Source organism: Dromaius novaehollandiae, chromosome 5 (assembly GCF_036370855.1).
Source record: "Dromaius novaehollandiae isolate bDroNov1 chromosome 5, bDroNov1.hap1, whole genome shotgun sequence".
NCBI classification, from domain to species: domain Eukaryota; kingdom Metazoa; phylum Chordata; class Aves; order Casuariiformes; family Dromaiidae; genus Dromaius; species Dromaius novaehollandiae.
This window is the reverse complement of record NC_088102.1, coordinates 64702953-64717204: the sequence shown is the minus strand read 5'-3', so window position 1 is coordinate 64717204 and position 14252 is coordinate 64702953. Positions and strand designations below refer to the sequence as shown.

At 36.6% G+C, this 14252-nt stretch overlaps 1 protein-coding gene across 1 annotated transcript in view; it reads right to left on the bottom strand.

Annotated features, from left to right (window-relative positions):
- OTOG (otogelin) overlaps positions 1–14252 on the bottom strand; it is a 107018-nt gene that overhangs the window by 67388 nt on the left and 25378 nt on the right. The window contains exons 15-22 of the mRNA XM_026104560.2: positions 12635–12767; positions 11450–11627; positions 9481–9605; positions 7794–8006; positions 6027–6192; positions 5483–5557; positions 3381–3424; positions 2030–2183 (exon numbers count right to left, since the gene is read on the bottom strand). Coding sequence (XP_025960345.2) covers positions 2030–2183; positions 3381–3424; positions 5483–5557; positions 6027–6192; positions 7794–8006; positions 9481–9605; positions 11450–11627; positions 12635–12767 — 1088 coding nt within the window. The remainder of the gene's footprint in view (positions 1–2029; positions 2184–3380; positions 3425–5482; positions 5558–6026; positions 6193–7793; positions 8007–9480; positions 9606–11449; positions 11628–12634; positions 12768–14252) is intronic.

Here is a 14252-nt window from a genome sequence, read left to right as displayed (position 1 = left end):
CACACACAGGGTAGGATATATCCCTCTCTTTTGCACATAATTAACCAATCATCTCTTACTGTTTTGATCAGTTTTTATTTACATCAAGAGGAACAACAAAAGAAAAAGGTCTATGAAACATGGACAGTGGAGACTGCAAAAGAGAATCACACACCTGGGAATCACAGTAAATAGCCACACTTTCCTTTCAGCATCTTTAAGCACAAGATGAGACCACGGAACAAAACTACATCTCAAATGAGCAGAAAAATAGTATTGTAAAAAAACCCACAAATATGATTCGTTCAAAGTTAAATACACCACATGCTACAAAGAGTGAAGCAGGAAGATAATACCACTGCTTTGCACAAAAAAACTGATTAGGGGAACTGAATAACTGAAGTAGGTCAAATTTCCTCGTAGATTTTTGGACACAAAGGCAGCCTGTTTCAGAAAGAGAAGATAATTACATGCATAACATGATTGCAGCCTCTTTGTTGCAGTGATATTGTTAATACATTCCGGGGCACGTACCCACAGAGTTGCCATCTTACAGTCTTTAAAACACTCGAAGTAGCCACCAAAATTCCAGTTAACCCTCAACTGTCAGTTTGCCAAGCTCTATATATACACAGACAAACATGGTAGCAGCCAAATCTAGCTCCTGCTGCAGTCAGGGGTAAAATAAGGTCAGTAGGAAAGGAGAAAACACAGGCAAGTTTCTTCAGTAAAGAGACTGTTTTGCTTGACAGCAACAGCAAAAGTAGGTTTTAAGAAAAAACAAATAAAAGCTGGCTGTTTCAGAGTTAATTATTAGTCTGCCTGGAGTCCATGGAAAGCTAGTGGAAAAGGACAGTCAGAATACAGCATATGTCCAAATTAGGCTTTGATACAAACGTGCTGTACAACATGTAGGAATACAGACATCGTCTCTTTGCAGTTTGATTAAAGACTGCTTCTTCATGCCAAATCATGCACATTTGGTATAATTAAAGAGGCAAAAGCATTTGAATCACAGCAACCCAGAAGCAGAAAATTTAATTCAAAGATTGACTTTCTGGTCAAAAGCTAAGCTTGTGACACCACTTCCTAGATCTACCTTAAGCACTGAGGATGAGGGCCTGCGCGCGCGCACAAACACACACACGAGTAGTAGGCTGTTATTATCTCTGAAGACATAATGTAGAACCATGGGGAACGGAATTAAGTCTGTAGAAGTTACTCTAAATATGGCACCTCCTAATTTCATATTTTGTCTCTAGGAAATGAGAAAATTCTGCCTCTTGTAACCATTCAAACATACCATCACAGCTTTGGGATCACTACTATTTGACACTGAGCCTTCCAATACCACAAAACATGTTGCTTCAGTTCTAGAACTAACTTAGATCTGGAGGCAAAAAGGAGAAGTTTATAATCCCAGAGATCATGCAAAGAAAAACAGACTATCATATAAATTTTTACATAAACTTTTGATTTCAAGAATTTTTGATACTATATACTATAAAACTTCTTATTCTATAAACTTTTGATTCCAAAAAACCCCAAACAGCTTGTGTGCACACCTGCAGCCTAAACCCCTGTGACTGGTAAAACATCCTTTCAAGGGGCAGCATACTGAAAAATAATGCCTAGAGATGAAGAAACATACTTCCTCAGTGAAGTTCTCAAAAACAAAAAAAACCAAAACAAACAAACAAACAAAAAAAAAACCAACCAACCAAGTTAGATAAACAGCTGCACAAAGTGTTCTAGATATATTTGATTCTACTGTAGTGCAGTGATAGGATTACATGACTTCAATGTCCCTTGTACATTCCTGTCATTTTGTTTTTATTACTGTGGGGGGTATAAGACCTTGAGCTCCACTTATATTTTAATTTATCACTTATGCCTTCAAAGGGCCGTATCTTTGCAGGGCACTCACTCCTTGACACCTCAAAATCTCCAAGAAAAGTGATATGTCCTCATCAGAATTAACTACTCAATCACTGCTGAAGTTAGACACCTATTTTTGTGCACCAAAAAATAAGAGATGGTCTGTACTCACCCCCGTGGGCAGACACAGCCTGAAACACAAGGAAGATGTGCTGAGAAAGTGAGGTTTAGCAGCTGATTCTCACAAGTTCTCTCTCTGCTGAGCTCAGGATCAGTTTTTGGATTACTGCAGTTGACATAAATCTGGCCAACCGGGCAGCTGTGCGCTGGGAGAAGGAAAAAAAAAAAAAGAAAAAAAAAGACAAAAAACAGTTCTCATCACATCTGAAATTCTGTATCTGATAGGGGTGTGCAACTAGATTACTTAGATTTAGAACATTTAAAACACAGATCTACTGGACCAATAACAGTTAGCTTCACAGAATCCCTATAATAATAAATAATAAAAAATACTGAAATTAATGTATCGGCTTTGTAAGGGACATGACTTTCTAAAGAGTTAGTCAGAAATTAGCCCTTTGAAACAGAAAAGGGAAGTTCTACTAAACTAACTCAGAAATTAAAAGAAAATAAAAATATTGTAAAAAGGTCTAAGAGCTAGTTCTGAGATTCTGTGCTGGAGCTGCTGACCAGAAATAAAACAACTCTATTACACAATTACTTTTGGTGTACATTGAGCATATACTGTGCACGTGCAATAGAAACACCCAAAGTGATGGTGGGGTTTTAAAGAGTTTTTAAGTTGGTTGGGGTTTTTTTTTTGACTTTCATTTTTATGGGGAGCATTTCCAGACAGTTGTCAAACAGTACAACCACCACCTTAAAAGTGCCTGGGATGAAATTTCTGCTAAAAGCCAAAGAGCTGGCAATTCTGGAAACGAAACGTCAAAAAAGAGAGGAAAAGTCTTTTGAACTGAAGTAAAAGAGCATCATTCACAAAGTCTGGACCCTAATACTTAATGATACATGAAATAAAAAACAAATCATTTGTTATATTCTTTTTCTTATGTATCACAGAAGCAGTATCATTTTTTGACATTTCAAAGTTATTCAGTGGCTGTGGAAGAGAAATAGAAATCTGAAAAATCACTGCCAGTGTTCAGTTCCTACAACCATGTTTTACGGGACAAAACTAGCCTTTTTCACTCTACTGAAGTTCTGATGTTTACATCATGTAACTAAAATTGTTTACATTAGCAATCTAAAAAATATTATTTTATAGCATCAGAAGAAAAGGGAAGTTGCTCAGATGTAGCAGTATTTTGGATAAATCTGCTCCTGCATTACACCTGCCCTACTTTCAACCATACAAATATATAATTTCTAATTTAGAGCTTCCATCCTGCAAAATACGCGTTTGTACTGATCGCACAATCCACTACTATACAAGATGTTCCACAGAGATGAGAGGATATGGTCTTCATGAAAACTGAAGGATCTTTTCCCTTTGTCTCTTCACTCACCAATTACATCGTTATCACAATTCATTACTCCATCCTTGCAATGGCTGCAATAAAAATATATGCATAAGTAATGAGCACCAGGAAGATCTGAAACATTAGTGTTTGTTGACTGTTTAATAATGATGCATACAGTATGAATCAATATGAGAACTGTATAAATACATATGCATTATGGATGGTAACTAGAGAAAAATTTATTGCTTTAATGAATAGAGTATTAATAACATTTCAATCTTTGCTTTCTGTGTAATCTAAGGATGCAGAAAAAGCCCTAAAAATAAAAAGCTTTGCACAGTACAAATATTACTGTAAGGAATTAAAAATGCATAGATTGACATAAAAATACATACAGAAATATACCACTACACTGCTCCCAAAGGCAGTGGGAGTTTTATCACTGGTGCCAATAAGAGTAAACCAAGTCCTGTATATAAAACAGGATTATTATTATTATCTAAAATGAAAATTCAATGAGTAATTACAGCAAGACAAAAACAAATATATATATATAGTTGCAAGCAAGCTACCCTGCTCTGTATGTGCTCTTACATGACCACCTTTAACACGATCATAACTGCTCAACTTTTTCCTCATTGACAGCTCAGAACTCTGCTGAAAAGCGAGCTATTAGCTTACATGAAAACCTAGAAGATTCCAATAATTCTAAGTTATCTCATAGTTGAAGGTAAAACCCCAGTTTTGAATATAATACAATTACAGTAGTTTGATACTCCAGATTGCTACCATATTGCTGAAGCAAAATTAATTTGATGCAACATAAAGGTAAAAATTAACTGCAACAAATTTTGTTATTAACTAGGATGGTTAAGACTTTTTCCAAGCAACGCACAGGAAGAGTAGTTCAACACCATTGTCATTTCCTAATTGCTCCTAACACGGACCATGAACAAACTATCCATCTGAAAACAACCCACAATTTCATGAATTTATACCTCATTTCTAATAACACCGTTTGAAAGAAAATGTTGTTTCAATAAATTTACTGTTCTTGGCTCAGGGGAGGAAAGCGTGTAATATTTATGCCTGATTTTCATAAGCAGAACTCAAAAAATTCTATACTAATCAAAATTTAAAATATACATTTTTAGTATAAAGCTTGCAATGTGTATACCCATTGACATATACAAATCATCACACAGAGAGAAACAGGCACAAACAAAAGGTTTCTTCTACACGACACGCTACAGCAAAGAAGAGCAAACTGTGCACAAAGCTTGAGCCCATGACTGCCAGCACGGTCTGGCACACGCTCTGCGAACAAAAATATCTGGGAAGCCATGCAACACGACATCCAGACTTTACACAGCCCCATATGCAGAGAGGAACTGTTCCAGGTGCATTGCCTGGTACTCTCCAGGGCACCTGCCCTAAGGTGGTCTGTTCTGCTTTTAACTAACTGCTCTAACAGTTGATACAGGGAGGGAGAGCTCAAACATTGCTTCAAAAAAATTGTTGTACATGGTATTTTACCTTTTCTAAAGCTAAACCATGGAAAGGATGTCATGAATGCAGTGATGCAAAAGGCAAAAAACAGGACAAAAACAAATGCTAAATGTAACAGTAACAGAGAGACTCATTGACCTCTGGCCGGAGTTTCGTTATTCCTGTTCTGTTTCTCCATTCATAAAGCCACATTGCTCAGTAACACTAAACTGTGTTAGTGGAAAACATATCTTGTACAGGGACTGAGAATGACAACGATGGTCTTGTTAAACAGACCTGAAAGGACAGTCAGGAAAGGGGTGGTGTTTTTTGGAGCTCTGCACGTTAGCATGGAGCTCCATAATATGGACTTTTCTTTCTACTTGCACAGCAGAATATTGGATTATAATTATAGCAATCTAAAACTTAAGTTTTACAGAAGCTCTGCCCAAAGACGTATAGAAAAATCAATGTAGGTTTGCTCTCTATTTCAGAAAAAGGAATGAGGAATGAAAAAAATAAAATAAACACACACACAAAACCACAAACAGGCTAGCAAGAATGATTTGATAGAGCTCAAATAAAAATCCACACAACACAGCATTTAGTCAGGTTAAAAAAAAAACAACAAAAAACCACAAACAGTTGATGTAACTTACCATTTGCCCAATGATGTGATAACATTTTCTCCAGGGGGATAGTCAACTCCTTGAAAATAACAAGGGCATTCACTCCTGGAGTAGAGGAAAACAGGTAACAGATAGAATAGAACTATACACCTCAAATTGAAGGAGGAAAAAAATTCCCATTGACTATTAATAATTGCTATTCAAAAGTCAAGGTTTTTTTTTTTAATATAAGAAATTGATCTGGATAACTACTGATACGCATTGCCATATAATCTGAGTACATTCCATGTGAAACCAGTAACAAAATAGGAGCTGCCCACGAAGACACCTTTTTTCTCTCTCATATGCTAAAACCAGACTGTATGTAATGACTAGTTTTAGTAATGCAGGATGAGTGTAAGTACTATAAAGAACTATTTTTGATCAACACACAATTCTGTATGATTCTAAAATCCAGCCAAGTTTATAGATGCATAATATGTATGGGTTACACGTTTATTAATTTTTCACGCCGACTTGCAAATACAGTGGCCTGAAACAGAGAGCGTGCGTACAGAACCGCAGCTTCACCTACCTCTGTATACATCTTTCAGTCTTGGAATTCAAATACATTCCAGAGGGACAAGCACAGCCTTCAACACAATCACTGCTGCACGTCTCTGGCACAGACAAGGCTTGGCAGGTTCTGCCACAGGTAGATACACAAGTACTGTACTCCTTTGTGTCTTCACATGAAAGAGCTGTCCAAATGAAACAAATCTCTCAAGTTACAGTGCAAGAGACACTGGTACCTCCCAAAAGTTTTCTGATAAATCTCTCTATTCTTTCATTCCCAATTACATTAAATTCCACTAAAATTGCCATCTTGGCACTACACTCTGTAAACTACACAGATGTAAATCCACAGTAATAATGAGTACAATGAAGTCAGCACGGTTAATCCAGATTTACACTGGGGAAACCAAACAGTTGGAGCTTTTTGTCTCCAACTCTGAAAATACTTGGCTCTTGTGCATGGGCTTTGTGAAGTGCACAGCATCTTAAAGAAAATATTAAAAGCAATAGATAAAATGCATGCAATTTGCAGCTGCTGTGCAATACTATCTTAAGTTTTCTTATATATCCTATAAAACACCACTTGAGAAAAAAGTTGAAGTTCTTGAAACAAACAACTGCTCTATTTCAAATCCTACGAGTATGACTTTTTAAATACATTCTAATTAAACTATATTTGCTTGTAGATAAGCAAAAGAAAAAAATCAAATGGTTTGAAACTGAACCATTCAGAAAGAGTGGATGCTGCCATTCATGCCAGAATGACTGCAAGCAAGGCAGCCTTTTCAGGAATAAACAGCTATGCAAACTTGAGATGCATATGGTAGATCAACTTCCCCCAAATCTTTATCATGCATTAAGACATGGATAATTACAATAAGATGTGAAATTCCTGAATGTTCTTTAGAAAAGATTTTCAGCCTTGTTAATGAAGAAAAGCCTACTGAAATGTCAGGTTACGTGGCTTTAAGGATTACTTTATAGGTTCCCCAATCCTGTAGTTTTTAAAACGTACACGAGGGTACTATATCTCCCATCGACATCTTTTGTATCACTGAAATTTCACGTAAATTAAAGAACTTAATAACATTACCTACCTTCTGTTGGTGAGGTGTAGCTACAGAGAAGGTAACAGAGAAGTTACCTTTGGCTACCTGTATGTTATCTATTCTGTTCCTTTCATTTTAAATTAAATACCAGCAATATCAGTGCATAAGGCACTTTCTTGTATTTCAACATCACTCAAAGTAAGAGAATAAGCTCTTAGAGGTTGTTAGGCAGAGGGCAAGTTGACAATAATCCAGCTAAAATTGTTAAATATATTAGCCTAATTTTTCATCTCAGTCAACTAAGGATTCATTTAAAGAATAAGTTACAGAAAAGAAACCTAAAGCCTACACGCAAAAAGAACAGAAGTTTATTTACTCAGCTAATGAATAATATCAACAGGAACAAGATGAGATATTTAAAGCCATATAAAAGATGTAGATGCATTTTTAATTCTGTATATATTTAAACCCCCCCCAAACGAATTAAAAAATCTTTACATTGGTTCTTAAGTCAAAACGAGCTAAAGAAAACTAACAGAAGAAACCATCCTCTGAAAAAAGCTGATGCCGATTCTTCCTTCGCAAGAAAGAATCTTGCTCTGTACATAGAAGATTGTGCTAGGATTAATTCACTCCTCTTAATTAACAGGTAGCATCCATTTAAATTTTGTTTTCTAATTGTTATTCCAAAGCCTTCAAACAACAGTTAGTAAGATGAGAAGTGGAAGACAACTTACCACAGTCTGGGACACTTCCTCTGAAATCTATTACAACTCCAAATCTTCGGCAGTGATGAGCATAATGGGCCAGAGCAGAGCAAAAACAAGCCTGTCCACATTTGCAAGTGTCTCTTCTGCACTGCTCAAAATAGGGAATGGGACTCAAATAGGGGTAGCAGGGAGCAAAGAGTTCTTTCGTAAGGATGCTACAAGCTTCCGCTGCGTAAGATGCTATACAAATAACAGATTAAACACTGTTTTAGTGGAGAAGAAGACTTGGATGAGAAAGCGTAACTGATCACAGCAAGATATATATGGCAGTAGTATATAACTTCCTTTGATATCAGTAGAACTGCATGGAAGGACAGAGAAGCAGTTAGCTGCTCACAGCTTTAATCTTATTCCCAGAACAAGTTCAAAGTACTTGCTAAACTTTACAACAGGCAGGCAGTGCCTAGGTATGGTCTCCTATCTTTAAAGTGACTCATGGATGTGGGTTAGGCAAAAGGCACTAGACACTACCCAGTGCTTTTCATAAACATAAAGAAGTAGATGCCTGTTGAGTTTAAGTCATTCCCAGTACTAGCTCAACATATCAGTATTTTAAAGAATAATCTGTTGCTACCCATTGCTTCACATTGCACAGGGCTGCAACCATAACGTCAGCTGCTAGTTTGGGGCCATACTATTGGCTAGGAGGACAACAAAAGCAGTATCAAACAGTGACATAAGGAACCACAAACACAAAAACCATCTGAATATATTAATGCTGAACCTATTAAATATTTGTGCAATAGTGGTCAAAAAAAAATCAATATGCAACATTAGCATTTTCCACAAAATGAGATAGATGGAAAAACCAGGACTTCCAAGTTTCCCTCCCAGAATTTCTGAATTCCTATACGGGCCACTGTTTTCTCTATGCCCATGTCCAAACATATTACCAAGAACATAGTCTTGCTACACAGCACATTACATAAATCATCCTATATCTTCTGAGTGTTTCCTAATAGAAGGCATGGGATGATTTCCTCACACAACTGAAGTTACGGGCAAAATCTTAATTAACATTTCACCCTTTTATCATGCCCAGAAGCACGTACAGTCCAAGAGGACAAGTGGTGTGAGCTGCGAGAGGACTATAACTGACTACATACAAAATTCTGCATTATAAAAGGATGTCTACACTGACCAACTAGCTGTGATCCTCATGGCATCAGCAACTAGCACCTTTCCCTGACTGGACTGTTTCAGCTCAGTCTGAAGACAGCAGAGCCTAAGTATCTTTATATTATTGATTCTACTCCACAGCACACAACTAAATCAAAATGTTTCATATTCATTTCCAAAAATGAATACTGCAGTATTTTTATGAGTCTCCATTTTAACCACCAGCACTACCAATACTAGACATACTACTACATTAAACATTAATGCATGTAGCTTTGCATACTCTAACTGCAAACAAGAAGAAATAAAAAATGGTATTTCAAGCGGGTATTCAAAGGGTGTTTCAGATATCAGAACATATTTAAATAGTATACTACATGGCTTGTTAGGGCTCAAAATTAACAAGTGCTACTGATAAGCACTCATTTTTTCAGCACGGAGGACTAGTAGTTATTTTTCCTGATCCAACTAGGAAAATCAGAGATGTAATAAGTAGAAATGCTTTTATCAATAACAATGGAGTCTCAGTGCCCACCTGCCTGTAGGTGAATATCACATGGGTCCATTTGCGAACTGTCATGCACAAGAAGGCACACTGGTAAAGTTTTCCAGGCATTTCCAAACAGCTGTGGAGTGCTTTCTGGTACTCCAGCCGGAGATCTTTTTTACAAAAGAGAAATCAGTCAAAAAAGTGAATTTACAGAATGGTCTCTGTTTTATCACCTCCTTCATTACAGCTGATACAAGCTTCCCTTGCACTGCACCATATTATCAGGCATCCTCCCCCAAAGTACTAGCTGCCAGATTAAGTTTCAGGGCTCCTCTCTTTCCCTCCAGGCAGCAGGCAGGCGCAGACAAAAAAAGAGATGTGATCCAGAGCCATTTGATACTTGGCATGGAAGGAAGAGTCAAAACCCAGCAAATTCTGTTTTCACAAGAGAGGATGAGGGAGGAGCATAGCTGTCCTGAAAATTTGCACTCTTTCAATCCATACTTCTACCCCCCAAATCATATCTGATCCATTTTCATCTCTCCTTTGCCTATAATTTCCTGTCTGTTCCTGGTCATCTCAGTTCCCAGGCTCTCTAGTCCCTGGAAGAAAGAGGAGGGCAGAAAAGCCAAGGTCCAGAGATACAACTGCATGAGCAATTGGTATCTCTGAGGCCCAGACAAACAGAGGCACAGCAGAAGTTGAAAGACAGACAGGATCCAATCAAAATAAGAAGGCACGTTAATACTGTACAGGGAGAAAGATGGAAACTATGTGCTTCAATGCAGGATGTCACACTCTACAGAAAAGACAGCATTAGTCATACAACCAGTAGTATTACTTCTGCTGGAGGTAGAGGGGAGAGAGGTTGTAAAATGCACCACTGCATATGGAAAGTCTCCAAAACCTGGTGTGGAGCAGGCAGTTTTGTATACGTGTAGAGATGCTCACCCAATATGGTTTGTGCCATCTCTCAGCACGGTTCATAAGTTACTGTAGCTTCTAAGGGCTATTCTCACAAATATCAACTATCCAAGCAACTTCTCAGTTACTTGAAAACAGGCCCAAAGGCTGTCATCAAAAATACACTACAAAGCCTATCTGCTTCAAAAAGAAATGTTTTAAGTAGTTTTTGCACATGAATATTATCTTCTGCTACTTGAGATCTAGTCTGTACATTTTCTAGTCTCATTATAAAAATATTATTCTACTAATACTTTTTATCATTGAGAAATTGTTCCAAAACTTAAGGATTTTTTCTTTTTAAATCAGGAACAATTATAGACAGTTTTTCCATTTTTCCATCAGCTTTAATTTTAAAAATTCCAATCAATTTGAGGGATAGACGATCTCCAACTCCTTTTTTTATTCCTGCTCAGAGAAATATTCTTTCACACTCCAAATTCATATTCTCCTTCTCCAAATTCCATTGGGCTACTTCATCCTCTGGACACCAGTTTGTTATTTGGCATTTGCAGGACAAACGGTATAAAGAAGCTGGGCAGAAACAGTCAGCTTGACTGTGATGCTCAGGCAGCTCTAACCATCCTTCACTGCATCACAGCAAAGCAGAGCTCAGGCAACAGCCAATTTCTAATGCCGGCCTGCAGACACAGAACAGAAGAGGCTATGTTGGCAAAAGACGATTAGAACTTGTAGCAGAAAATAGGAGCTGGAGAGAGATAAAAAGCTGGCAGAAAAATAGGAGGTCCCTTACACAGGCCACTCCATCTTTTGGACAAAACTGTTCAAATAAATTCATGCTTTGGAGTCATATATATTTCACTGTACTGTTATATTAAGATACTCTAAACAAAACCTATTTTAAAACCATGTAATTGAAGTTACAGATTTTCTATTAGCAAACTAAAACCTACTATTGACACCACTATCTCAAAACATTAAGATGAAACATTCTTGGTACCTATGTATTCAGCTTTAGCATACACTTCATCTACATTCTAACTATAGATATATGTATATACAAATATAGAAATCTTGTAGCTATTCATACAAAAAGTCATCCTCCGTATTTCCATTGAAGGTTCCACAAAGGCCCACAGTATCATCCTTCCACCGACCATCAACTTGAAGATAAAGCCTCAGTCCTTCTCTGTCATACAGTATCCGCAATCCAATGTGCGTCTTTACTTGAAGAAATACAGAGGAGAGTTTCCGTATTTCAAATAAATCTGGTAAGCAAGAACAGAGATTGTTGAAAGGCAAAGGAAAATTACTAATTTGTATTTTCTTTCTAGTCATTTTCACTATTTTGTTTTATATGAATTTTAGATAGGTTACTTTTTTTCCCCTTTTCTGCCCCTATTCTTCCCAAATAATCAATTTATCATAAGAGGTTAGGATGTGATTCAGAATTTTAAAAAAGAAAATAAGAAACTTGTAATAATCACCAAACTTTCGGAAAATGCATCCAGCAATCACTGAGATTCATAAAGGTTAATTAAAAGCAAATCAATTTAAAGGTATAAATATTTCAGATGATTTATTGTAGACAAAAAAATCCTAAGAGTATCAATGTGCTTCCTGTATTAAAGACCTTTTTAGGAAATTCCCAAAGAGCCAAGTCCCCACGGATATCAAATAAATTCATCTTTGCAAATCAAGCCCTCACTGAAGCTAACATTGATCGTTGCAGAACAGTCACATATTCATATGTGGATACTTGATAATATCTTCCGACAAGAACAGATTTAAAATCCACTGAGACAAAAAAAATAAATAAAGAAAACTTTTGTCTGAAAATCTGTAGTTTATCTGTAAGGAGCAAGAGTGCCCCTTCCACTTATATGTACTTGAGTTGCTTATAAAAGAGAAAAGAAATTATTCAGTCAAGAAACATTAGAGAAAAGAAATTCACCTCAGGAAAGAACTAACCAGCAGTGTAAGTGTGAGGGATGGTATTCGGGCTTGTTAGAGACACAACATGCTTAACATTAACATAAGAGACACTAGCACAATACAGCTACTGCACAACTCAACATCAGAATACAAGGTACAACAGCAGTTAATTTGTGAAACATACTTCGTATTTCTTGAAATATTAACAATGTTAAAACTAACAATACATTATTAACTTTAATATGTTAGCAATACTGACAATATCACAACATATGTATATGACATTAAAATATTGTTTTAGTGCTCAATAGATATTAGATGCATATATATTATTCCTTACCATCTGTATAAGGCAGGCTAATTTTGTACTGATCATATATCAAAACATCTCCCGAATGAGTCAGAGTCACTTGCCTCTTGGGGTCCTGCTTAAGAATAAGACTGACTGATTGGATACATGATCCATCTTGGTTCTGCAAGTAAGGGCAAAACAAATTTTTTAAAAAAATATTAAAGCAGGATGAATGGTAAATTAGACTGCAAGTAAAATTATAATGAAGGGGAAAATTAAACATTCTCAGTTGCATCTAACTTCACAAAGTGCACTTGCAAAATATATAGCTTTAGAGTTTAGTTAAAAACCTAAATATTTTGAATAATTTCACATGCGTTTTATTGCAATTGTAACATGTTACGCAAATACAGTTCGAACTGGGATTTGTGAAGAGAAGTTTAAAGAACTCTTACATTGCTTTGTATAAAGCCATCTGCAAATCATGAAACCCATTGATCCAAAACTCACTGAGGCCAAGCTGATATTCACAAGTAAGGCTGCATTCTCCACACAGCAGTACACAGAAAAAAAAAAAAAAAAGAAATCTGTATTTGTAACTCTCTTCAACCTAAACTGTGTTGATATACCTAGGTTCTTTTAACATATATTTAAGATATATAATTCCTTTTAACACACACAATAACAAAAGACAGAGGCTTCTTGTAAATCATTTTATAAAGCAGCATTTAAGTTCATTACTTCCAAGAGAGTTGCAATCACTCCCTGAGTTCCCTGGATGAATACTGATGAAAGAAAGGCAGCATCATAACAGCATACAATAATCACAGCATCCAGGTGGCTTGACTTCCTTACTCTTATCACCATTTCAGCTCTACAATTCAGGCAGATCACACAGGAAAACCATGGAAAGGAATACTGGGTTTCAGTCAGCAGGACTGAAGCGTACTCCAGGAGAATCCTAGATCAACCTCATCTACCCTACTTGCACCCAACCGCTCAGTGGCACTCACTTGTCACCAGAACCAAAAGGAGCTGATAGACTGGATTTTTTTTTTTTTAAAAAACACATTGTGATTAACAGATCTTTGCCTCTAAAAGTGAAATATTGAGACTCATGTTGCTATAGTTTCATAGCAGAAATAAACTACACTGCCTGCACAGGAAAATTTCACAGCAGCCTAAAGATCAAAACTTGAATTCAAAGTCAAATACGGTACACATGCTCTGTATCAGGCTAGATTTTTTTACATTCTTTGATTTTGGTACGTTGTTTTTAGGTTTCTAAGGAACACTTTGGGGTCTGTGCTGCTATATATATAGAATGTGTTTCTTAAACCTTCAGCCATTTGTTTTACACACACTTTCTGACCTAAAAATACCGAGAAGGAAGCAGTTCTGTACTCATGCAACCAGTGGCTCATCAGCAACAATTTTGAAAGGTGGATGATACCCAGGACCCAGGCAAGACATGAAAAACCTATGTGGCCCACATTTTATCAACTGTAGCACAAAGAGCAAAGCCAATAAACATACAGAAAAGCCTTCCAGAAGACAGATTTTTAAAAAATCCTATAGCAAGTCCTGAAACAACTTGGTACCTAAATCAAGTCTTAAGTTACTTAGTATTCCTGCATGTTTTGTATTACAGTAGAGATCTTCAACT